Source organism: Balaenoptera borealis, assembly GCF_965194805.1.
Source record: "Balaenoptera borealis genome assembly, chromosome: 11".
Classification (NCBI taxonomy): domain Eukaryota; kingdom Metazoa; phylum Chordata; class Mammalia; order Artiodactyla; family Balaenopteridae; genus Balaenoptera; species Balaenoptera borealis.
The window spans coordinates 97560127-97586214 of record NC_138868.1 but is presented as its reverse complement, the minus strand read 5'-3'; the positions used below and the strand labels follow the sequence as shown (position 1 = coordinate 97586214).

The 26088-nt window shown below is 53.4% G+C and overlaps 2 protein-coding genes and 1 long non-coding RNA gene across 3 annotated transcripts in view; all 3 read left to right on the top strand.

The window, feature by feature from the left end:
* The first annotated feature begins 341 nt into the window (after positions 1 to 341).
* Positions 342 to 7636, top strand: FXYD2 (FXYD domain containing ion transport regulator 2). Its single transcript, XM_082343045.1, has 6 exons — positions 342 to 476; positions 5071 to 5109; positions 5302 to 5376; positions 6845 to 6881; positions 7047 to 7077; positions 7358 to 7636. The coding sequence occupies exons 1-5, from the start codon at positions 458 to 460 to the stop codon at positions 7069 to 7071; spliced, it is 195 nt and encodes a 64-aa protein (XP_082199171.1). The 5' UTR covers positions 342 to 457; the 3' UTR covers positions 7072 to 7077; positions 7358 to 7636.
* Positions 7637 to 10060: 2424 nt separating this feature from the next.
* Positions 10061 to 21449, top strand: LOC309606230. The gene is made up of 3 exons (XR_014231708.1): positions 10061 to 10409; positions 15522 to 15718; positions 20915 to 21449. It is a non-coding gene; the product is annotated as an uncharacterized lncRNA (long non-coding RNA).
* Positions 21450 to 25584: 4135 nt separating this feature from the next.
* Positions 25585 to 26088, top strand: part of DSCAML1 (DS cell adhesion molecule like 1) — a 349698-nt gene continuing 349194 nt past the window's right edge. Inside the window, exon 1 of the mRNA XM_082341823.1 lies at positions 25585 to 25747. Coding sequence (XP_082197949.1) covers positions 25702 to 25747 — 46 coding nt within the window. The 5' untranslated portion in view covers positions 25585 to 25701. The remainder of the gene's footprint in view (positions 25748 to 26088) is intronic.

The following is a 26088-nucleotide window of genomic DNA, read 5'->3' as shown; positions in this document are numbered from 1 at the left end:
AGGGGCAGGTGGAGAGCAAGGGCTCTGATTCCACTGGCTGTGGCCCCAGCCAGTGCCCTCCTGGCTCCTGGTGACCTTTGCAGGCACCTTGGGCTACGTGGAGGCTGCTGGCTGTGGCATCTCTCCCCAGTGCTCTGCCTTCCCGCTCCCACTGTTTGCTGTGGCTCACAGCTTCCCCCTTCCTCAGGTCACCTTGGAGGTCAGAGAATCTCCCCCACTCTCACGTGGATCCTGGCCCAGCCTGCCCCAGCAGGCAGGCAGGCAAGCTGGCAAGCAGGCAGGCAGGCACGAGATGAGGGCTCCCTTGCCCGTCCCTCCTCCCTGCCTTTGTCTCTTCCTGCCCGTGGGCTCGGCTGGGGTGTGGAGGGAGGGAGGGCCACTCTTCCCATCCAGGCCCTGGGTCACTAGCACCTCATAACTTTCTCTTCCACTGAGGACACAGCCAGCAGCTCCTGCCATGGACAGGTGGTACCTGGGTGAGTCCCCTGAACCCCACCCCCCCACCTTCTCAGACTCTGACACAGGTGTCCACCCCATCACTTTCAAGTGCACCCCCAGCTCCCCAGAAGTACGAGAAAAGCAGAAACGAGGAGAGGCAGGATTTGTAAACAAGGGCATCTCGGTATGGGTCCTGGGCGTGCCCTCATCTCTGCTCCCAGCATCTCTGAGCTGCAAGAGCTGGGAAGGCAACTTGTGCAACAGCCCCCTTTCTGTCTGTGTGTCCATCTGTCTGTGTGTCCATCTGCAAGAACTCTGAAGCCAGACTGCTGGGTTCAGAGCTTGGTTCCCCCACTTCGTAGCTGCCTGACCTCTGGCAAGTTATTTTACTTCTCTGTACCTCAGTTTCTTCATCTATAAAATGGGGATGATAATAATGCCTTCCTTGCCTCATAGAGTTGTTGTGATGATTAAATGAGTTAATTTTTGTAAAGTGTTTAGAACAGTGCCTTGCATATAGAGTTAAAAACACAGCTATTGATTTGCTTTCCCTATTTCTCTTGTCTTCTATCATCTCCTATCTATCTACCTATCTATCCATCTATCATCTTCATCATCATCATCATCTGTCTATCATAGTCATTCATCAATCTATCGATCTATCTATCAACTTTCCACCTATTTTTATACTCCAGAAAGAATCCACAGTGGCTTACAAAGATAGACAAAATGTACTAAGATACCAAGATAATGTATAATAAGGAGGTACCAGTGTCTGTGTGGAGGGCCCCAGGAGTTTTGGGAGTACAGCCACGGGGGCTTTCTAGCCCTGGTTTTGTCCCTGACTGGGTGTTTCAGGCAAGTCCCTCAACCTCCCTGCCCTCAGTCTTCCTGGGCTGCCCAGTGGGGATCATGGTGCTGCCCTGGCCACCTTCAGGGTCATTGTGGAGTCAATGACCAGCTCAGTTTCTTTATCTGTGGAATGGAGCAAACGTGCATTCAGCAGGACAATGCATGCAAGAACTTGACACATGCTCAGCCCCTACCAAATGTTATCTCTGTTGTATTTTCGTGAATATTCATCACTTGGCCCTGAAAGCAGAAGAGCTGAATGGGTGTCTCGGCTCCTGGTCTGCAGGCCGTGACATTTCCTCTTTCCATCTCACCCTCATGTTCATTTTGCTGGAAGGTGGTTGGCTTTTCTGGGTCTGACAGCGTATGACAGTAACAATAATGACACTTACTGCGTACCAGGCCCCCTGCCACACCCTTTACCTCATTATCTCACTTTCTCCTCATCACAACCCATTCTACGGATGAGGAGACTGAGGCACACAGAGGTTAAGTAACTTGACAGAGGCCATATATTTAGCAAGTGGAGGAGCCAGGAAGTGAACTCAAACCTTGATCCCCTGCCACTGCTCCAGGAAGATTAATAGATGGAGTCCTTTTGAAGGACTAACCCACCCCTGTTGGACACTGACTGCTGACCTTGGCCCTTTGGCTACAATTGAGCATCAGTCTCTCCTGGAAGCCAATTCGATTGATTAGAACTCAGCCAGGAATATGAGCATCCATGGAGTACCCAGCGCTGCGGTCCCCAAGGTGAATAGGGCCACAGTAGGGGGGGAGGAGGCCTTGGAAGTGTGGGAAATTTCCTGATTCCTAAAGCTGAGGGTGTGGCTCTCAGTCTCCACTTTGCCTCTCACCGCTGTGTGCCCTTGAGCCAGGGCCCTACCCTCTCTGTGCCTCAGATGCCTCGTCTGTAAAATGGGGAAATAACACAAAGTGCAAGGAACTAATAGGAACGTGATTTGCAAATCATGAAAACAAGGCGCTCTCCCTGTGGCAGGGCTTGGTCCCTCCCGAGGGAGCCTACCGTGTAACAGTGGGAAACTGGCACGGAAGCTGTGCTTCACGGCTGGAGAAGGAAAGTGCCAGAGGCTGCAGGAGACGAGGGGTTGGTTAGGGATGACACTGAGTGAGCTGTGAGCTGTTAGATGCAGCCTGGCTGGATGAAGAAGATAACAGAGGAAAGGGCGTTCCCAGGCAGCGAAGGCCTGGAGGTGTGAACGTGCATGGGGGGCTCAGGTGGGCTGTGAGGCAGGAGGGGCCGGGTACCCCGGGACCACCGCAGAGGAGCCTCGAGTGCCAGACAAGACACATCAGCCGAAACAGCGATCTCCATAGCGGTGGGTGAGGTGGGCAGCTGCTAGGGTCAGGGGCTTCCATGGGACCCCCGACCTTGCCCCCTAGGCTGTAGTATACCCGGAATATATTTCGAAACTCCCACTTCCCCATTGTCACAGCCCCAGCCGTGACCTCTCCGGCTGGGGGAAGGACACCACGGTTGATCTGTCCCCGGCACTTCTCTCTGGAAATTTCCTTGGGGAGGGTTTGGAAAGCCGGCCAGCCCCTCCCTGCCCCTGCTGCCCCCGCACCTCCTCATGCCTCAGCAGGAGCCCCGCTATCCACGCCAGGGCCTTTCTTGTGACCAGGGTAAATATTACCTGGCACTGTTAATGTTTAATGCCCCCCCCATCCCTGGCCACCCCACAGCCAGGCACTGTCCCCGAAGCAGAGGCAGCGGGAAGAGGGCAGTGGGACGTGCCCGGTCTGTGGGGGGACATGGCAGGACTGTCGACAGATGATGGTGAGTGTGTGCGCGCGTGTGTGCGTGTGAAGCATTAGGTGCCTCGGACTATCTTTGGAGGGTGAGCAGGACCCCACTCTTCCGTCTCCTGGCACCCCTGCCTTCCAAGAGTACCCACCGCCCCTGCCTCATCCCGTGCCAACCTTCCCGCTAAGAAAATTTGCTTTTAAAAGAGGATCCCACCTTAACTCCAAAGAAACCTAGCTTGAATGGTGGAACCTTGGGTCCCAAGTAGGAGCTGCTGGGGGGTGGGGAGCAGTGAGCTTCCATCTTGACTTTCTGGCATGCATCTGTCCTGGTTCCATGTATCTTTGGGACTCTCTAAGCTCAGAGCAGGAGGCGGATGGGGGTCAGGCTGGCTGGGGCAGGAGTGGGCCCCTCTGCTCAGCCTTCTCAGGCTGGCTTTGGGGTGAGAGCCCCCAAGTTCAGGACACATGCCCAGAAGTTATCCTGCGAACGAGGGTGATCAGGCCTGGAATCCAGTGGGCCTTCTGTTGTCCGTGGTGGTCTTAGAGCCAGATCTAGAAAAGATGAGGGCTTTGGGTGAGGACTGGCCCATCCAATGGCTCAAGACGAGGTGGTCAGGGAGGAGACGGGTCCCTGGTATGCTGAGGGGAGCTGTGAGTTTGCTCATGGCTCTGACACTGATGCCCCATGTGACCTTGAACAAGACCTGAACCGAATCTGGGGAGACAACTTTGGAGGCCTTCTGCATGGTGACGGGTGCCTGGGCCCCCCATAGGCTCCCTTGGCCTCAGGCCCTACAGGTCCAGGAGCAGACCCCTTCTAGCCTGTTCTCTCCTGGCCTAGGGGGGTTGTACCGCCAGGACAGCTGGACTCACCGGGCCCCATGGCCCAGGGCACAGTTCAGCACAGCCTGGGAGGTGCCAACTGGTGCGTTCCTTTGACCTTGGGTACTGCTTCCCTAGTGCCAAGAAGGGGCTCAAGTAGGGCAGAGAAAAGGGGCCACCCCTAGCCGTGGCAGAAAAGCTCTGGCCAGGTGCCCTCCAGCTGCCCAACGGTGAGTACGCTTAGTTTACAGGGCCGGAAGCAGAGCCATATCTGCTCGGGGCTGGAGACTGGACTGAACCACTTGGCCTTGAAATGTCTCCTTCCTCCTGACCATGTGACAGGCAGCACAGCAAAGGGGTTAAGCACCCAGATGCTTAACAACCAATTGCCTGGGTTCATTCCCAGGTTGACCCTTTTCTAGCTGTGTGACTGTGGGTGAGTTGTTTTGCCCCTCTGTGCCTCCATCTTCTCATGGATTATATTGGAAGAATATTAATGCCTCATAGAGTTGTTACAATGGCTAAATAAGCTACTGCTTTGTTAGCCTCAGCCTGGCACATGGTAAGCACAATATATTAATGTTTCTGAAATAAATTTGCTTCCCCCTGAGGATAGCAACGTAGGAGAGAAGAATCTAGAAACATGGGTCCAAGACCCAGTTCCACCCCCAACTTTTATTGGGACTTTAGACAAGTCTTCAAACTGGGCCTCAGTTTCCTCCTTCTGTTCAGTGAACGTTAAGGTTCTATTTATTTATTTATTCATCCATTCACTTCACAAATACTTGCTAAGTACCTTGTAGTTGATTAGTCATACGGAGAGAGGTTGCTGGTGAGTCTTACGGGAGATGCCTCTGTTGGCCTTTTCTTACTTTTGTATGAAGCAAGGAGAGGAAGGAACCAGCCCCTCCCAGAGGTGCCAGAGGCCTCCACAGGGATCGTGGGTCCCTGCTTTGGAGGCACGGTATTTGGTCCCAAGCCGATTGTCGGGAGCCATCTAGGGCAGTGGGGCAGTGGCGTTAGCAGACACAGCAGCCCCTGCTCCTGGATGTCTCTCCACCAGCCTCGCCTGGCCCCCTTGGACCCCTAGGGGTGCTGGGATGGGAAGGACGGGAGTTCCACTGTTCCTGTGGCTGAAGCACACCACGAGGTGACTCACCCCTCACCCACTTTTGGCTCTCTCCTCAGGTGGCAGCCCCAAGAAGGACGTGGACCCATTCTCCTATGGTGAGCCTGGTGGGCCCCTCCTCCCCACCCTTCCTGAGCGCCCCCCCCCCCATGTAACCCCGGTTCCTGGCCTCTCCCAGCCCTGGGTTATGTGTCCCCACCTTCGCCAGTTACTGTAGGGCTGCTGCCAGGCTGGCTGCGGGGAGGGGTCTGGGATCACTCATCCCACTTCCTTGCCCTCTCCTCTCTCAGACTATGAGACTGTCCGCAACGGGGGCCTGATCTTCGCTGCCCTGGCCTTCATCGTGGGGCTTATCATCATCCTCAGTAAGTGGGGGCTTCGTGTGGGAAGTGGGGTGCTGATGGGGACACATCTCAAAGCCACTGAGCGCACTGGCTTCTCAGGTCGGGTTGGGGGGAAGAGCCCTCTCACCCCCTTCCCAGATCCCGGAAGGCGGAAGTGAGTTTCTCGGATCCCCTCCCCTCCCCCACGCAGGACGTGGAGACGGATGGCCACCTTGATGGAAAGAGGAGTCTTGGATGCCCCACTGCTTGGTCCTCAGACCACCCAGGAGGTTCCTTCCTCCTCCCGTGCGCCCTCCAGTGGATGCTGGGGGGAAGGCTGTGGAGATGGGAGAGCTGGCTTCCAGTGGCCCTGGGAAGCTCCAGTGCACGCGGAGCCAGGCCAAGGGAGGGAGCCAGCCTCCACTGGACACCCCCTCCCCCAGATCTGGACGCTTTCTTGGCTTGAGCTACATCTCGGCCCATTTAATCCTCTTGGCAACACTGAGGGATGGCCACCAATGTCACCATTTTGCAGATGAAAAACCAGACCCACCCTGATAGGGGCAGCAAGCTGCCTGAGGTTCCGTAGCTGAATCGGAAGCAGAGAGGGTTCAGCTGCAACCCCCCGCCCCCAACCCCCTGCCTGCTGCCGGAAGGCAACCGTGCCTGGCAGCCAGAGGCCTTAGGCACCCCTGTTAGTTTACCATGGATCCCCTACTCTCTGGGCCTCAGTTGGCTCATCTGTTAAATGGGGATGATCCCACTTGCCTCAGTAGGTTAGGGCTGGCAGCCAAAGACACAGCAGCCAAGAAAGCACTCAGAAGGCTCCAGCGTAGGCATGGGGTGTTCTAGGGGAGAAAAGGGCCCTGGCTCCAGCCCCAGCCCCAGCAGGCACACAGCAGGAGCTTAATAAATGCTCGTGGACTTGTTCAGGTGAAACCAGAAGAAACATACACAGAAACACACCAATGAAAAGAAGAGAGAGAATGTAGCAGATACACCTCCGTGTCCTGGGATTCTAACACATCCATGGGTGGTGGCCCCCCTCCTGACAGCTGCGCTTTGCAGACGTGGCCAGTCTCCCCGATATTCCTGGAGGCTCCCTGGTGGCAGTGTTGAGCACGTAGGAGGTGGAAGGCAGATGGGCAGGAGCAGGGGTCTTGGCTCTGGACTTCCTGCCATTCTTCTCCAAGAGCTTATTGAGCAGCTTGTGCACGCCCAGCACCTCGCAGGGGGGCACCACCATGGCCCAGGCTCAGCACCACTCTCAGTGCCCTCACAGTCCCCCACGGAGCCACTGCAGTAAATGTTTGTTGACTGACCAGTTGACTGACTTGGGCTTCTGAATGCTTATGGTGCAGCCCTATATATAGAGAGAGACAGTCAACTGTGGCCTCCAAGGCAAACACCAAGCGGTACAGGCAGGTGAGAGGGAGGAGGGAATACAGAGCTGAGTCCTCCAGGGCAGAGAGGGTCTCCTTGGAAAACTAACCTCCTTTCTCTCTTTAAGGCAGACGATTCCGCTGCGGGGGCAGGAAGAAGCACCGGTGAGTGCCTGCCTGGGTGACTGATGGGGTGGGCGGGGCAGGGGCGGGAGGAGCAGGTCGAGGAGTTCGGTTACTGAGGCCTGTGAGGAGGGTCTACAACTTCAGGGGCCCCTGAACTCACTGCCCCCCCCCCACAACTTACCTGTCTGCTTTCCTCCATCCCAGGCAAGTTCACGAAGACGAGCTATAATGAGAGGTAGGTTTGCGAGGGGCGGGCAAGGGTGGTGGCCCGGGATGGCTGTGGATAATAAGGAAGAGGTGGGGATGAGCTGGGAAGGACTTCAGGGTCTTTCATCCATCAGCCAGGCGTCTGTCACCCTCATGTGTTTTTAAACGATGGCCAAGTGCCTGGCGTGGCATGTGTAGCCAAGGGAGGCTGCCGAGACACGCCAGAGAGAGGTAAGATGAATAAGGAACGAAATGAGAGTCCCGACCTCTGCCCCCTCACAGCCCCAATCCTGTCTTTGTCTTTGCAGAGCCAGCCGTGTCCACCATTGCACCGGGGCCGCTTGGGAAGCCCTCCCTGAGCTATAGGTCTTTGTCCCCGGGACTGCCAGGCCCTCGGGCTGAAGGAAGCCCCGAGTTCTGCATGACCCCTGGGTGGGCATAGCCTCCTCCCACCCCGTGCTAATAATAAAGCCGGCCTCAGAGACGGCTCCTTCCCTGGCCTGCCTCCCTCCCTCCTTCTCTCCTGTAACTGCCACCATCCTCTCCTCCAAGTCGGAGTCAATACAGCCCGGTCCCTTGTTTTTCAATTATTCGCTCAGGTGCCCATGCCTACTTAAGCAAGAAGTTCAGTATCATCCCCTCTAGGACTTTCCTAGCGATGCCAAGGACCCCAGGAACAGAGGGCTCAGCCTGCCTTCCAAATGCCAGGCAAAGAGAAAGCCGGGCAGGCAAAGGTCACAGGTTCAAAGCCGCTGGGTCTGTTGGAGCTGCCTGGTCATCGTCCCAGGCCCTGGGTGGGGCTGTTGGAGCTCTCCAGTGGGAGAAGCTGCAGCCATGCCCTGGGCTGCCAGCGTTGTAGCTGTTTGTGGCCATATTATGTGCTCTGCCATTTCCCCAGGTGCACCAACGTGCCAGGATGGGTGGGTCTAGGGGTCCAGGTGGGGGCCTCAACACACGCTCTCTTCCTATCCCCTTCCTGACCCTGGTGCTAAGCTCCGGCCACCCCCTTTCCACTCGTGGGGCCAGGGGGCCTCAGCTGGACCTAAGCTCATCCACCTATTTGGGTGCTGACTTGGTTAACCCCAGGGCCAGGGACCAGAAAGTGGACAGTGAGGGTGGGCCCCTTGTTAACCGTTTCCTCCAGCCCCCTGTCCATTCTGGCAGGCACTCACCCAGGACAACTTCAACACAGGATGGTGTCAGGCTGGCCCTGCCGCCAGTGCCTGACTTCCTGATGCCTGTGGCCCCCTGGCAGCCCAGCACCCTGCTCCCCTCAGGCAGTTTCTGCCCCCTGGCAGGAGCCCTTCTTCCCTCTCTCTCCCTTCCCTGCAGAGGCCTCTGCGAGAGGCTGGATGGGATGGTGGGATCATGGCACCACCTAGTGTCCAGTTTACTCATCTGGGTCTGGGAGCAGCCAGGGAAGGAGGCGGGCCTGGCCTGGGAATCCGAGACTGCAGCAAGTTAGCAGAGTTTAAAACGAACAGGGAGGGCGTGTTTGGGGACCAGAGGCAGGGTAGGCAGCATTCTGCTTGAGAATTGAGCTCTTTGTCTTAATCCACTGCTGCCTGGACCACCAACCCTCACAGACTCACAGAATGCTTGAGCACCAAAGGCCCCTAGAGAGCAAAATAAACAATCCTCAATTTTCAGCAAGGGAAACTGAGGTCCCGAGAAAGGCAGTGACTTGTCCAGGTGACACTGCCAGCCTGTGTCAGAGCCAGAGCTACAACCCAGGTCTCTGGCCCCCCCATTTCAGAGTCCTTCTCACTGACTCCGTGGTCTGGGAGGAGAAGCTCCAGGGAGACACAGAGGGGAAAGCCTGATTCTTACAACTCAGAGCCAAGGTCTTTGTGACACCCTGCTCCGAATGTGGGCTCACCCATGACAAATAAATCCTGAGAGGCCAAACCCCTAAATAGAATTCAGTATTTCCATACACAAGACACTGGAGCCATCCACGACAGTGGGAGAAATGAACGGGAATGGGGCAGGTCCAGCCAGCGGGGCTTTTGGGAGGAGAGGGGCTCCTGAAGCTTCTTGGATGTAGCAGCAAGGTGAACAGGAGGAGGGGTATTCCTGGCCTGCGGCCCGCCTGAGGAGAAGTAAGCACCTTGGAGAGGAGTCACGTTTCTAGAAGGTTCCATACACAGGCCCTGAGCTGCCAACTCAGAGGGCAGTTCCAGCTGCTTTGGAGGGAAATTGTCCTGAGTGAGTCATTTCGGCCTCTGCCCCTGCTGCAAGCCCTCTGTCCTTGTGAACCGTGAGGCTCCACCAGGTTCCAGACTGTCACCCTGGAGAACCTGGGGTGCTGGTCAAAGCACTAGCTACCCAGCATCCCCTCCAGAACTATCAAATATTAACCTTGGGGTGGGCCCATGCCAGGTGATGCTTAACCAGCTCCCAGGAGAGCAGCCAGTGCCGGAAACCACAGATCCAGGTGACATTCAGAGCCCCCATCAACAATTTCCCTTCCCACTCCATTAAGGTCACGTGGACCGGGAGCTACTGAACCTTCACTTCGGGATTTTCCACAATTCATACACAAATTAAGTCACAAATAACAACCAAGGCTGGGAAGTGATTGAATGAATTACTTCTAATCACACAACAGCAACAAAAGCAGCCTTAGTCTGAGGGGATGCAATTCCCTTTGTCACCACCAGAAGGAGCATGTGTCTTACTCCAAATCCCTTTCAAACAGGTTTTCAACTCAGTCTAAGGGCTGGTGGAACCTTTGCTGGGAGGAGGGGGCTCCCGGTCTGCCAGGGGCTCTGGTTTCCCAGGAAAGCCCTGAGCTCTTCTCATTCTGTCTGCACACCCCTCAGGTGTATCACTTGCCCTGCTCTGGGATAATTCTTGGCTGTGGGATCTCGAGCCCTCCTCACTCCTCCTGGAAGGGAGAGACCCTCTGTGATCTGCACATCTTCCTCACCTTAGGGTGATCATGAGACCTCCACCCACATAGTTTGAGTTAATCAGCGTCATGAGCAGGACCTGGAGAGAGGTGGGCAAGGAGAGGACGGCCCCAAGACCAGCCCCGCCCCCCCCAGCAACCCCACTGGTCCTATCTCGCCCAAGGGAGTGGGCATGCTGAGCTGAAGAGGGGCCCAGGGCAGAGGGGGGTGCTGAGTCTTCCCCCAGGCCCTCCCCGCTCTCATCCCTGCCGGAGAGATTAATGGCCTCCCTGTTGATCCGCGGCCCCAGGCAGCTGAGGTCTGAACTGCAATTCAGCAGGGCCTCCGGGCGGCAGTGACCCGCTCCTTGCCAGGCGTTCATTCTTCATTGTCCTCCCGACGAACACTCGGCCAGGGGAGATCAGAGGCCAATGCCGTGGCCGCCCGGCCTTGTCCTGTCGTCTCAGTGAGTCTCTGGCTGAGAAGATGGATCGGGCCTGGGCTTGGGGCCAGGCCCACAGCAGCCCCACTCCAGGGCCTTGGGAGGGCAGCGCGGAGCCCGGGGCTGGGCTGGGAGAGCCAGCGTGGCGCCCGAGGGACCCAGCCTTAGAGGAAACCCTCCCCTTGGCCTCGGTGTCCCCCTCCCACACTGGGGACACTCAATGTCGTCTGCAGTTGAGTGACTGAGGGCTTGGGAAGAGATCCTGTTTAGAACTTGGGACCTTGGTGCCCATGACCTCAGCTTGACACTGGGGGTTGGGGGGACCTAAGGAGGCGGCCGCAGAAACCAGGGTGAGGGGTTTTCCCAGGTATGGAAGGGCCTCCTACCTGAAAGGCACTCGAACCCGCTGCATGTGGGGTGGCGGCTCCCCAGGCTCTGATTCAGCAGCTTATTTTGGGGGCTTATGAGGCTGCCTGCCCTGAACCTGCGTGATCCCCCAACACCCCTCCCCAGGCCCTGGGGCACTCCTGGCTGCTGCTGGTCTCCAGAGCTCTTAAACTCGGTTCCCTTTTCAAGAAATTCTCTGTTGCTTCCCTGAAGGCCTTCCTTGGTGTCACCAAGAGGAATTCCCCAGGTGAGGTGGCGGAGTGGGCGTAGAAGAGGGGCAGTTCCAGGCTGGGGCAGCAGCTCGAGGCCCCAGAACCTCACCTGCAGCTCAGTGCCGTCCGTGCTGGGGACGGTGGGGACCTGGCCTCACTGCCAGCTTTGCCTTCAGCCCACTGTGGGACCGTGCGACGGCCCTCAGCTGCCTCTGGACTTGGCTTTGGGAAAAGCAAACACAAGACAAAAATTCCAGGCGTTGGCTTCAAAGTCAAGGGGTTCTGGGAAGGGATAAGTGGGGACCTGTAGCTGGTCCCTTTGTTACCTCCTGCCCCCAGAAGAGCAGCGCTCAGGGAGGCTGGGTGTGCGCCTGTGCACACGCACACACACACACACACAAATATACACTCGCTCCCTCCTAGTAGTTAAAACAGAGGCGCCCAGCAAGTAATGAAGGCAGACAAAAAGACACACTTGACAAAGCAAAGGAGATGAGGCTAGCCTGGCCCAGAGCCAGGAGCGTGTTGAATTCTCTCGTGGCCTTTGTTTCCTGAAAGGCCTATCAATCAGTAACACAGCTGTGCCAACCCAGCCTGCACGGGAGCTGAGTGCCCACCATCCCTGCCGAAGTAAGTAATATTTCAGGTCTCATGTCCGTGGACCATCTGCTCCTGACGCAGTGGGTCACATCATCAGGGCGTGGCCTCAGTCCTCAGACGCCCGCCCGAGCATGAGTGGGATGAGCCCCGCTGGGCCTCGGCTACTCCTAGACCCTGCCTGACCCCTCCTCCCAGGGGACCTGCTGGGGACCCCGTAACTCCTGGCATTCTGACCATCCCTTTATGTCTGTCTGCACGGCCTACAAGCCACATGAGGGCGGGGGTGGCGTCTGATGGTTTACCCACCAATCCCCAGTGCCTCGCCCATCCGAGTATGTGCTCAATAAATGTTTGCTGTTGACTGAGCACATGACTGGCTGGCCAGAGGAATGAATGAGTGATTACCCACAGCTGGACCTACCACTTCCCTGCTTCTCGGGGGCAGGGAGAGCTGCTGGGCGTTGCAGTCTGGGCAGGTGGCTGGGTAGTGTGTCTGCTGGGCAGCGCTCATGGAGCGTGGACGGGGAGGGGGCTACCAGGGGCCCGTCCCAGTGACAGCCGGCATTTTGTCCCTGGCATCACAGTTAAGATCAGAGGCTTTGGAATCAGCTGGCCCGGATGTGAGCCCTGGCTTGGCCAACTGTGGACTATGGGACTGTGGGCAAGTCCCCCCTCAGCCTCAGTTTCCCAAAATGGAGAAACAATGTCTGACTCGTGGAGTTCCTGCTCCTGACCAGTCCTCGGTGACCAGTGGCTGCCGTGATTACTTTCTCGAATGTTCTCCCAGTGCTGACACTGGATGCTGCTGTCTTTCCCTGGACCCCTGCAGGCATCCCAGCCCTTGACCATAATGCTTTACCGTCCAGTGCATTCTTCTCAGGACACTGTTCACGGCCAGGAGGCAGGGGCTCCTGAGTCCACCCTCAGCCCCAGACCCTCCTAAGCACCCTTTGGGCCACAGTGGGGACTTGGCCAGGCCCATCCTGGGAGGCCCTGCCCCCGGACCCTCTGCCAGCTTGGCCATGGGCTCCCCCGCTTCCTTGAGACCAGTGGAGGGTGGTCTATGGCTACTGTGCTGGGATCCGGAAGGGTCTATGGAAAAACTTTCTGTGTGTGTTGGGTGTGTGAGAGATTGTGTGTGAGTGTCCGTGTACATGTATGTGCATTTGTGCGTGTGCGCGTTGGACCGGGGGAAGAGCCAGACAAGGTGGTAGGAAGCTGACTGCATGGAGGAGGCAAGAGGCTGGGCCCAGCATCTGGGGGCCAGGGGAACGGGCGGCTCCACTCTGCCGGCCCCTCCCTGGACCTCGGCCCCCTCAGCTGAGAATGAGGGCTGGGTCAGAGGTCATGGTCTGTTGCTCCCAGTGGTTCTTAGAGGACACACAGACATATGGACAAAGCTGGGGCAGGGAGTGAGCCCAGATCCCAGCTTCACTGTGAGGCATGGCCTGGGGTGAGGGGCAGCCAGTGTGGTGGAGAATCTGAGCCTGTGGCACCCCCATCCCGTCCCATGATGCTAGGGGGAGGCCGATAACCAGATTCCCTGTGCAGAGACCTGGGAATGGAGGCATCTGCAGGCGACCAGAGACTACAGGGTGCAGGCAGTGGGATGTCCCCTCCGGAGGGCAGAGCCAGGGCCCAGGCAGAGGGAGGGGGGCTCCTGGGCTTTTAAACTGCCCTCTCCAGGGAGTTTTGGAAGGCTCATTCTCTTCTAGATCTGATGTTTTTCCTCCCCTGAAACCACGCAGTGAAAACAAGCAAAAGCAGGAATAGTGCGGTGGAAGAGGCACTGGAGGTGGGGCTACACAGACTTGGGTTTGGAGCTTGGCTCTGCCACTGACTAGCTGGGCAGCAGTGGGCAAGTCCCTTAGCGTCTCTGAACCTCAATTTCCTCATCTGTAAAATGGGAATCACAATGCCCATTAAAGAGACTGAATGAGATCATGTGTGTAAACAAGATCTGTAAGCCGTAAACCGCTACGGAAATGCAATGTGGATTTTTTAAAGTTTTACGTTCTTTTTTTTTTAATTGAAGTATAGTTGATTTACAATGTTGTGTTAGTTTCAGGTGTATGACAAAGTGATTCAGTTATACATATATGTATATCTATTCTTTTTCAGATTCTTTTCCATTATAGGTTATTACAAGATATTGAATATAGTTCCCTGTCCTATACAGTAGGTCCTTGTTGTTTAATTATTTTATATATAGTAGTGCATATCTGTTAATCCCAAGCTCCTAATTTATCCCTCCCCCTTTGGTAACCATAAGTTTGTTTTCTATGTCTGTGAGTCTGTTTCTGTTTTGTAAATAAGTTCATTTGTATCTTTTTTTAGATTCCACATATAAATGATATCATATGATATTTGTCTTTCTCTGTCTGACTTACTTCACATAGTATGATAACCTCTAGGTCCATCCATGTTGCTGCAAATGGCATTATTTCATTCTTTTTTATGGCTGAGTAATATTCCATTGTATATATGTACCACATCTTCTTTATCCATTCATCTGTCGATGGACATTAAGTTGCTTCCTTGTCTTGGCTGTTGTAAATAGTGCTGCTATGAACATTGGGGTGCATGTATCTTTTTGAATCAGAGTTTTCATCTTTGCTGGATATATGCCCAGGAATGGGATTGTTGGATCATATGCAATTCTAGTTTTAACTTTTAAAGGAATTTCCATACTGTTCTCCATAGTGGCTGCACCAATCTACATTCCCACCAGCAGTGTAGAAGAGTTTGCAAAGTGGGTTTTAATTGTGGGATGAAGCAACAATGTCAACCAAGGTTTTCATTGGGTTGGGTGTTCGATTGCATGCTTTTCAGTATACTTCAGCAAAATATATATTGAATATTTAAATATCAAGTATGCGCTGGGCACTGTGTTAGGTATTTTGACAAGCTTGAGTGGAAATTGTTTATGAAACTACAGAACATAAACCCATAGAAGATCTTCTAGTCTGGTGTTTCCCAAATGCCAGTCCTAAGACCCATGCTGAGCTGCTTACCTTCAAATTACCTGGGATATGTAGAATACAGATCCCTGCTTCTGTAATCTGGAATCTCTCTTTCTCTCTGTCTCGCTGTCCCCATCGTGAGTGAGTGTGTGTGCGTGTGCGCGCGTAGGTGCATTTGATTAGTTGAATTTGGGAACCATTGATCTAGTTCAGTCCTTTGCTGAACAGTGGAATCTGAGCCCCAGAGAGGGGAGATGCTCTCAGAGGACAGCATATCACAGGCCAGGGGCTTTGGGAGCACCCGTACCTTTTACACTTTTTCCAGCCAGTCCCAAGTCCCCTCAAAGGCTTGGCCTCTGAGGACGTGCCTCAGCAGAGTGCTAGAATATGGAAGCAGAAGACTTGAGCTGGAGTCCGAGCTCTGCATTTAGTGGCTGCTTAACCTTTAGCAAGTCACTTGCTTCTTGGCAGCCTCGATTTCCTCATCTGTAAAATGGAGGTATTGATGCCTGTCTTGCTGTGGGGTCTTCCTGTGAGCATGCTTTGAAGGCTGCACAGCTCCACTTTTTAACTCCGGGTAGAGACAGACCTGACCTTTCTTTCTTTCTTTCTTTTATGGCTGTGTCAGGTCTTAGTTGCGGTGTGCGGGATCTTTCGTTGCGGTGCACAGGCTTCTCTCTAGTTGTGGCATGCGGGTTTTTTCGTCTCCAGTTGTGGTGCGCGAGGTCCAGAGTGCGTGGGCTCTGTCGTTTGCGCCACGCGGGCTCTAGTTGAGACGCGTGGGCTCAGTAGTTGTGGCACGCGGGCTTAGTTGACCTGCGGCATGTGGGGTTTTAGTTCCCCGACCAGGGATTGAACCCGTATCCCCTGCATTGGAAGGCGGATTCTTTGCCACTGGACCACCAGGGAAGTCCCCAGACCTGACTTTTCTAAAGAGAAATCCCACAGGCTGAACTTTCTTCCACTTCCCCCAGGTGCAACCGGATCTAATATGGAAAGATAATCCTCTCAATGGAGCAGCTGCCGCCCCACTTCACCCCGCCCCTCCTCAAGGTTACAGGTGCTAGTCTTTGGGCGACACCTGCTGGCCAGGTCAGGTACTGCATCCTCCGGTAGCCCAACCCCAGTGGGGAAAACTTGTCTCCTTGGACATTCACAGCCACCGTATGAGGTAGGTGTTATGTTCCCGTTTTACAGATGAGGAAAGTGAGTTCATGGGAGGCACAGTGAACCTCTGATTCCAGGTGCTTTGTTCAGCTCCATCTCCTCCCTACCTCTTGCTCTTAGACTGAGCAGAGTGGGGAGCCGTTCTCTCCTAGGCAGAAGAGAGCATGCTAAATCGCCCTGAGATAGGAACTGGGATTAGGGGCATGGCCAGAGTTGGGGGGTCAGGTCCAGGCTGGTCCGAACTGTTGTCCTTGTGGCAGCAACCCCACCAGGCAGAAGACTTGGTGTTCCCCAGCTCCAGACAAGCTAGACTGATGGCAGGGGCTTCAGCTGCAGTAAGACCGTCTGAGGAGGCTCAGGGAGGCTGTTTGGCCAGATTGCCATGAGCTCGGCTGTTTTGGGCAGTGACTGGCCTGAAGCCCAGCACGTGTGTGTTGGGGGTTGAGGGCGGTGTGCCTGGTCTAAGCTACTTCTCAGTCAGGATGGCATAAAGTGTAGTGATTGACAGTAAGAATTCAGCCTTATCTTTTAGAGACGCACACTAAAAGATCTACGAATGGATTTATATAATGCATGAGATTTGCTTACAACAATCCTTGGTGATGGGAAGGGAGGGTGGTAGGGGAATACAGATAAGACAAGATTGCCGCGAGTCAACAATTGCTGGCCCTAGAGGATGGGTGCATGGCAGTTCGTTATACTCTTCTCTCTACTTGTGATATGTTTGAAAATTTTCCGTATTAAAACCTTTCTGAAAATGTGACAGCAGAGATACTACCAACCACCACCGACAGCAATAAAGAGAAAGAAAACTCTGTGGTCAGACCACCCAGCCCTGCTCAAGGCTTGGGCATTTGACGCTTACTAGCTGTGTTAATTTCCCAGTGTCTCAGTTTCACTATCTGTAAAATGGGGATGATAATAATTATGCCAGTCTTATAGGTTGTTTGGAGGGCTAACTGAGATCATGCATCTAAAGTACTTAGCATAGTGCTGGACCACAGCAGGGTTCAATAATAAAAATCGTTATTAGGAGTCCATGGCTTTGGTTATAATTTGCCAAAAGAAAAAGCTACTTTGGCTGATTCAGACAAACAATTGGCCATTTCGATCAGCTCCAAGGTTCTAACCATGAGTCTTGGAAGACACAGCCCTGGACCATCTCGTGCCAGGTGCGTGGGTATCTCAGATGGGCAGACACACACCACAGAGCCAGGTTCATGAAACCCCCCACAGGGATGCCCTTCTCCCATCACCTGGTACATCCATTTTCATCCAGCTTTGACTCTTTAGGCTCTTCCCATCAGCCAGGCCCACTCACATCCTGCCTTGGTTTTTCCTAACCGCTCCTTTCTCTGAGCTTAAGCAGCTGTCTTCACAGACTAACTGAATCTCAGCCCTAGGTGGGATCTTAAAAGTCTTTTAACCCAACCCTGTGGCTACTGAGGATGGAGTGGTGGGCAGGGCTACCCAGTCGGTGGGCCGGAGACAGAGGACAACACGACCTGGGCCATGAATGTCACGGTAGACGGAGTGCAGGCCTGGGATTCAGGAACCCTGCATCCAAGCACTGCCACTGACCTTCAGGCTGTACGGCCTGGATGTTCTTTAGCTGCACGGCCACCGTTTCCTCCTCTGTGACACAGGGTGCTCCCAATAGATGGCCTCCAGCCCCCTTCCCACTCTGACCTTTAGGCTCAGCATACAGACCTCCGCATGCTGTCCTCTATGCGTCTCCTTCCCCGCTGAGCACAAGCTCCCCAGGGCAGGGACCTGCCTTAGAGTTTCCAGGGATGCTGGGAGCTCCTTACATAGGGGCCGGGCACAAACTTGCTGAAAGTGTAAATAAACCTACAACATGTGCTTCCTCTGAGTCGAGGGTGGGCAGCGGCCAGTGAAAGGACAGAGGTTTCAGACCAGGAAAAGTGGGAAACCTTCCCAAATACCTCACACTGTATCCATAACACCCAATAGTGTTTTAAAGGTTCTGGGATGTCCTTACAGTAAAAGAAACCTATTTACCTCTGGTTATTCCAGTGTTTTCCAAACCTATTTGACCAGAACTCACTTTTTGCATATCACCTATTTTCTTCTCATGAAACTCTTGGGAAATGCAGTGTAAGATCTTTTCGCCTTTTCAGCTGGGTTTAAGTATGATCACGTGTGGTAGAGATGCTACGCTTTCATGCCACGTGGTCTGAAATTGGGCTTCCCGCTCCTCGTGCCTGCATTCTCAGCTGAGTCTGCCCCCCTCACTGGGGCTGAGCTAGGACTTCAGGGGTGGTTGAGAGTCTTAGCCGGTGTGTGTAAGCGATGCCATTTGACCCAGGCAGCATTTCCTCTCCCAGCGGTCAACAAGCAATGTGTCTAATCGTGCATCCCACCCTGACCCCGTCCCCAAGAATCCACATCGAGGTCACAGGTCAGCAGCAGTTCATGGGAAAGAGGCCCAGCTTTATTGGCGTGTTGGCCCCCAAAAGCCAATCAAATCTTGAGCCACAGAGGAGGTCGAATACCTATCAAGGCGGTGACAGTTCCTGTTCTCAGAGCTGTTCAGATCTCATCTGGAGTGTTGGGGCCATTCTGCTTTTAAGAGAGATGCTATTAAAGTTAAATATGTGCAAAAGGGGAAACCAGGAGAGGGAAGGGTCTGGAAATTATGTTGGAAAAGGAGAGGTTGACAGAACTGCGATATTTAGCCTGGCAAAAGGAAGGCTTGTAGGAGGGCTGTGCTATGGTGGCTGTTGTAAGATATTTGAATAGCTGTCATCTGGCAGGTCCCGTGAGCTCCGGCGGGCTAAGGCAGATTGGGCTCCGTAAAGAAAAGTGTGTGTACGTGATCACAGAGAGTGAAATTAGGATGAACTTCTGTGTGGGCAGGGAGCCCCTCGTCCCTGGCAGCATTTAACCAGGGACTGTTAGCACCTATCTGGTGGGGTGGAGAGAGCTGGGGGGTGTGAGATGGGGCCGTTCAGGTGGGCTCTAAGGCGCCGGCCAGCCTCCTCGCCTAGTCTATGGCTGTTGGGCTGGTACCCCCCCCACCGTTCCCACACAGTGTCCCCCATTCCCTTGGCAATCCCAAACAGCATTCCACCCACCACTGTGGCACTCTGGCTCTGTGGTTTTACCCCCCGGCAGGTGGACATTCTCTGCTCAGCGTGGCTGGAGGGGCTTCCTGGTGTCTTCCACAACCCTTGGGCTTTGAGGGGCATCTCAGTCCTTCATGCTGGTGACTCCGTCCCAGTGATGGGAGGGGCGTTGTCCCACAGAAAGGGTGTAGAGGGGGACTCTAAGCTGTCTTCCACCCCTGAGATCCTCTGGCTTGTGGACTGAAGTGGCCAGATTTCCTAGGAAGAGGGCTTTGAACATCCAAGTCAAGGCCAATTCCATGGGCCAGACCTTGACCTCCCCTTCACTATGGAGGACAATCTCTTCAGGGGCTGTGGCATTTTTAAGCATCCTCTGTGTGTGCAGTGTTGTACAAACACATAAATTACACATCGTGTGACACTCTGAGGCAAGGGACTGTGGTGGGAAGAGCCCTGGACCAGAATCCAGGAAACCTGGTTCTTGGCCCAGCTCAGCCTCCGTGGTCTGACCCAGGACAAGTCCCTGGGATGGACTCAGGTTTTGTAGGACCTGAAGCTTAGACCATTCGAAGGGACCTCCTTAAGGAAAACAATACACAACTATAAATACAAAATGAGGTACAAACGTGATTATTTAGGATGCTAAAAAGAAATTGCCACAAATTACAAATTCTGAAAAAACTGACAAATACCACAGGTATCACACAATCTGGACAAATAACAATATTTGTGTGAAATCACTGCCTGACACACCTCTATAATGCCTTAAAAATTTTTTTTTAACATTTCTTCTGCTCACAATTTTACACACCAGCTCCTGGCTCCATACATTTCCAACCTGGTTTCTCTTCCAAGACACACATCTCTAAGTGCAGGCACCTCAGGCCATAATCATGCTGTGATACAACTTGGGCCCTGCAACTTCGTGTCACAAAGCCAAGTGAATTGGCCCAATGGGTGGTCGTATTCCTGCAGCCATTCCCTACACTGGGATGGCTACACAGTAGTGCTAACCATTCTCGACGCATAAATATATCTCACCAATCCCAAATCGAACGGATCCATCACTCACTCACTTTGGGGGATCCTGAGTCAGATCCAAATGCACACCAGACCCCAAATGCACATCTGAGTAGAAAAGAAGAGAAGCCATAATTGATTGCAGATCAACTGTAGTATTCTACCAAATCACCAATACCATCTGACTATGTGAACTTATTACTGGGGCCCTACAGGACCCTGGAGCATAAGTTCTCTTAGTTTCATGGTAGATCTGCCTCTGGGTACATCACAAACCTCTTAGAGTTTCAGTTTCTTCATCTGTACAATGAACAAAACACTTCTGGCCTGATCTGTCTGTTTTGGACGAGGTTCTGAAATGAAAGAAAATGTGAAGCCTTTGGATCCCAAAAGTCCTGAGGAAGATGATGGTGCTGCCGGCTGAGCGGGCATCTGCTGAGACTCCGGCTTTAGGGTCAGTGCTCCTGCAGCTCCGGGACTCACCCTTCCAGGCCAGAAACTCTCATATGAGAAGGGCAAAGCTTAAGGCTTTGATTCCAGTTAAAGCACATACCTCTGGAAGGCATGACCCGTGAAGTTGTAATCGGGTATTTGCAACCCTGTAAGAATGAGCTTGTCTCGTCACTAACTCGGCACTGAGTGCCCCCTAGTGTGAGGAGGCATGAGGCTAGGCTCTGCAGGTACAAACCGAAAGGGCTTGGAGCCTAGTGTTTGGAAGAGGAGACAAGTCAGGTGTGTGCATAAGCAGCCGCAATGCAGGATGAAGGGATGAGCGCCACAGGCCAAGAAGATGTCTGCGGCAGGTAGAGACCAGAGGAGGGCTGGTCCAGGCTGGTCCGGGAAAGCTGGGGGTGCCTGACCAGGCCTTGCTGCACGAGGAGGCTTACGCAGGTAGAGAAGGGGCACCGGGTACTTGAGAAAGAAGGAGTGAAAAACATAGCATCCAGGCTTTCCAGGAGAGAAGATGCTTAAATACAATGTGATGAACACATTTGTGAGTGCCTCGTGGGTCAGAAGAACTGCAGGATAACCCAGGAAGCCAGCAAAGTGAGCTCCCACTTATGGAATTTTCCTGTTTTTCTTTCTCTTAGTTTGGATTCCGCCCACCTCCCCCGCCGCCACCCCTGAGAGAGACCTGGCAATGAGCTTCAGCTGCACAGAATTCCGGCTTCATGGAACCTCTCTGGGTTGGCTTCTCAGCCAGTTTCAGAGTTGGGAGCAGAGAGGGGACTGCGGGAGAGAGGCCATGATTATTGAGGGGGCTTCTGCAGCCCCTGACCAACCCTCCTGAGACAGTGGCTTGAACAAGGGCCATGGAACCCCAGAGACACCATCTGTTGGGAAGGAGCCTCAGGGACTGGGGCCCTTTGTTCCGTGAGCTTAGGACCATGATACTAGAATCCAAAATGTTGAGAGGGTAAGTGGCAAAATGTACCTAGATATCCTCGGAGTTAAGCATATACAATTTTGGTTTAAGGAATGCCCAGGTAATTTAATGACACGTACTACCTTTTTATATAGGCACCATAGCCTATTAATTGCAATGATTCACCTCATCTCAAGAAGACGGAAGTATTTTAGATATACGTGCATGCATTTGAAGTAAAAACTGTTTATTTTGTGTGTTTTTTGTTTGCTTCTGAGTATCAGTGCATGAAAATACGTATTTCTGTCTCTTTGCCTGCATTAGAGAATGTGCATAGGTGACGAAACTGAGGCCCAGAAAGATAAAGTGACTTCTCCAAGATCACACAGCTGGCTAAGGTGGCAAAAATGAGGCTAAAACCGAGGATTTCTGAATCGTAGTCCAGGACTGTTCATATAACATTAAAATCAATTACAAATTGGAAAAAAAGGTGGGGAAATCCTTGTTTGTTTTTTTCTCCTCCAATCAATGAATTAGTACTAAAAACGTCAATCCCAAATTGGCTATATAACCCCAAATGTCAAGTTTTTACCATTGACCTGGTTCAGTATTGATTCCTTTTATGAAAACCATATTTATGCTGAAGTTGTTACAGAATTTCAGAGCAATAAGAAGGCTTTGCTAAAATAGTTATATGCCTTTGTTTTTGAAGAAAATTATCCAAAATATATAAGCTGTTGTTTGAGTTAAACAATGAAAACATCTGTTGTTTCTCATGATGGCTCTAGTCCTAATGTAACATGGCAAAATAATACCCCCCAAATATCCATGATTAACCTGAATTGGAAAGGGTTCACCTCCCAGTGTCTTCATATAGCCGCTTCAACCGGCATTGGTAAAACACACACACATCATCACCCAGCATTCTGATGCAACAAATTATTGAAATTAATTAATCACTTTTTAAATGAGCAGTGTGTCCCTGCTGGAAATGAATCCCACAGGTTTGAGGCTTTAAACAAATGTATTAGGGCACATGCAAAGGTGTCAATGCAGGATTTTTGGATTGCATTCAAATTGCATCTGAGCACAGGTGTGCCTGTCATTAAGTATTTATGTTTACCTGTACACATGGATGTTTGCCTGGGCAACTGTGTTTGTTCTCACATTGGTGTGCATATATTTGTGTGTGGGTGTGAGGGCTTCCATCCAAGTTGGGACTTTGAAGGAATTGTCCCTTTTATCAAAATAAAAAATTAGCCCCTCCAAAATGTCAGCCGTGGGAGGAGAGCATCAGGGTTTGGCGTGGGCGTGGGTGAAACAAGCATCCCACTCTCTTCCCTGGAGTTCCCTTGCTGTGATTGTTGCTGACTGTGCCATAGCTCCCCAAGTACAGCTCCAGTTAAGAGGGGACTTCGGAACACATCTGAGCCAGACTGTCACTTGCAAAGATATTTTCCTAAATACTAAGCAGGAACAAAACCTAGGAAATGGAAAATACAAAAAGCATATGGACTGTCTGTTTTCGGGTCCTTTCCTTGCTGACAGTCACTCTATGCCCTTCCAGCCTCAAGCACACCTTTTTTCTGTGTTTCTGGGGCCTCTTCCTGGATTCCCAACTCCTGAATTCTGGCCTCGTTGCCATAGGGACTGCAGGATGTCATCCCAACATCCCCTCCCATTGAGCTATTCCCTCCCCCAGCCCCTATAGTTCAAGGTCCTCTGAGCAAAAGCCAAGAACATTAGTGATATATACATTTACTGTGCTTACTGCGTGCTAGCCACGGGGCTTGTCTTATTTAATCGTCACAACAGCTCTCCGAGGCAGACGCTGTGGCTGTCCCCACTTTACAGCTGAGGGAACGGGGGTCGGCACACATTAATTCCCCAAGAGTGCACAGCTAGTAAACGGCAGAGTTGGGCTGAGATCTCAGCTCTGGCTCTGAAGTCATGCTCTTAACCATGACATTATATACACAGAGAACCTCCTTGTGCTAGAGAGTCCCGAGTCTGCCCTCCTCACCAGCCCACCCCTGCTCCCCACATCCACTCGGCCTCTTCAGGAGACAGTGAATGACCTCACCCTTCGGATAACACCTGACTCTCTACACACAGTGTTGTGGTCCCTGAAAGGCCCTCAGGTGTAACCAGCATAAAAGGGACACTCAGGTTAGAGGGGGTACTTCAGGTAAATGGAGAGCGGAGGTTCCCCCTCTCTCCTTCCAGCATGTGGGGCTCGAGCAGCTGTGCTGACACCCCCAGGCCCATTCAGGGCCCGTCCCCTCCCAACAGACAGCAGCCCCTTTCATCCTGTCTGACTTAGCAGCTTATTTTAGGCATGGCCTGACCAGGTGCCCTGGGTCAATAGGCTTAGTTTTAAATAACTGGATTCCTCTCAGCAACCATCTCCTTTAGAAGGGGAGGAACAGGACGGAAGAATGAGCCCAGTAGGCTGGCGGTGGTGAGGGAAGCTATCAGCCAGAAGACTGGAGACGGCTGGGCTCTGTCGCTGCCTGCCTGACCCCAGGCAGGTCCATCGCCTCCCCGCTCAGGGCCTCATCTTCCTCATCTGTAAAGCGGAGGGCTGGGCTGGGTCATCTCAAACACCTGTTGCAGTCTGCCCCATGTCTCTGTTCTAAGCCTGTGTTCACAGAGGGCAGAACACCTAGTGAAAAAGCATCCACTTTGCAGTGGTGACTTCACATCACGCAGCTGGGCCACGAGGCAGGCAGCACCGTGCAGAGCAAGCAGTGCTGCCCTGGAGTCTGGAGACCTGGGTTCCGGTCTTGCTTGTGATACAAACTGGGTGACCTTGAACAAGCTAAGCCTCACTTTTCTCACCTGTTTTAATGGGGAACGATAAAGCTTCAAAGGATATTGTGAGGATTACACGGAGCAATTGCAGGTGAGAGCCCTTTAAACTCTGAAAGTACTATACAAAATAGTAAATGCACCTGGCAGTTCCTCAAAAAGTTAAAAATAGAATTACCATATGATCCAGCAATTACCACTCCCCAGAGAGTTGAAAGCAGGGTCTCGAAGAGATACTTGTACACCCATGTTCATGGCAGCATTATTCACAATCACCAAAAGGTGGAAGCAACCCAAGTGTCCACTGACAAATGAATAAACAAAATGTGGTCTATACATACAATGGATATTATTCAGCTATGAAAAGGAATACAATTCTGACACGTTACAACATGGATGAACGTTGAAGACACTATGCTAAGTGAAAGAAGCCAGACACAAAAGGACAAATATAGTATGATTCCACTTAAGTGAAGTACCCAAAAGAGGCAAATTCATAGAGACAGAAAAGTAAATTAGTGGTTACCAGGAGCTGGGGAATAGGGAGTTATTGTTTAATGGGTACAGAGTTTCTGTTTGGATGATGAAAAGTTCTGGAAATGGATAGTGGTGATGGTTGCACAAAACTGCGAATGTACTAAATGCCACTGAAGAGTACACTTAAATACAGTTAAAATGGTAAATTTTATATCATGTGTATGTTAACATATTTTAAAGAGTAAATGCCTTGGGCCCCCACGCCTAACCTGCTGCCTGGCACACAGCAGGTGCTCAACATTCATTTTGTAACTGAGAAGATACCTCACTCCAGCCCTATTCAATTCTATGACGACTTTATGCAGATTGACATAAGGAATAAACCAATTTCTGCTTAGTGACAAAGCCGTGGGGTGGGGGGGACAGATGAGGATGAAGGAGGAAGATACACGAGATACAGCTGACATTAAATATTTATTGAAAATAATGTCTGAGTAATCACAATGTGCCCAGTGTGAGGAAAATTCCCACAGAGTGGTGGGGTGGCTGGCTTCAGCTGGGGCTTCCCACGAGGCAGGCTTGCCCAGGCAACTAGGGGTTGGAAGGGCAGGCAGCTTTCAGCTTGGAGGTGGGGAGTAACCCGGGCCGGCACCAAAGGGTCTCAGTCTGGCTTTTACTCCCAGCATCCATGCTCCCCCATCCCAGGGGGTAAACTGAGTCGGAAAGAGGCAGGCTGCCTTGGCCCCAGGTGACTGGCCCAGGAGACACGGGGCGCCCTTGGCCCGAGCAGGGCGGTCTCTTGGCACATGTATGACACACGCCTGTGTGCGACCGCAGGCTAGGAGCCGGTGGGTGGCGGGGACCCCTCGCCTCTCAGCGAACCCCGGTCCGGGCCGTACGGCCCGGGCCCCCGCCCCTGTGCCTGGGCTTGTGGGGCTGGGGGCCGTGTGGGCTCGGGGCTCGCGCGGCGCTCGCCGGCCGGGGTGCCGCGGGGGGGGGGGCGGGGGGGCGGGGAGAGCGGCGCCTAGCCCAGCCCCGTGGATGACAGGAGCCAGGGAGCCGAGGAGGGAGGAGCCGCCGCCGCCGCCGCCGAGCGCTGGGCTGAGGAGCAGAGAGAGCGGGGCGCGGAGTGCGGGCGGCTGGGAGCGCGCTGAGCGGGGGAGAGGCGCTGCCGCACGGCCGGCCACAGGACCACCTCCCCGGAGAATAGGGCCTCTTTATGGCATGTGGCTGGTAACTTTCCTCCTGCTCCTGGACTCTTTACACAAAGGTGAGACCCGCGCGGGCGGCAGGGCGGCGGAGGCGGCGGGGCCGCGGTGCGCGAGGCTGGCGGCGAGGCGGAGTGCCCGGCGGGCTCCAGGTGCCCGGGGCGGGGGCTGGGGGGGGGGACGGACCCCGGCGCGGGGCCCCGGATGGGGCGCAGCGGGGGAGGGGCAGGCACCCGGGGAGCGGCCAGGTGAGAGTCCGCCCTGGAGCGCCCCGCCAGCCACCCGCGCCTGCCTTTTTGGGGCGCGCCCGGCGGGGAGGTGGTGAGACAGCCCCTCATCTCCCCGCTCGTTGCCGGGCCGCCGCTCTGCCCGGACCCCTCCCCCAGCCCCTTGCCCGCTGCCT

Coding starts and splice junctions, on each gene's coding strand:
- FXYD2 (XM_082343045.1), top strand. Junction 5,110..5,301: donor CGTGGACCCATTCTCCTATG/GTGAGCCTGGTG, acceptor CTCCTCTCTCAG/ACTATGAGACTGTCCGCAAC. Junction 5,377..6,844: donor GGGGCTTATCATCATCCTCA/GTAAGTGGGGGC, acceptor TCTCTCTTTAAG/GCAGACGATTCCGCTGCGGG.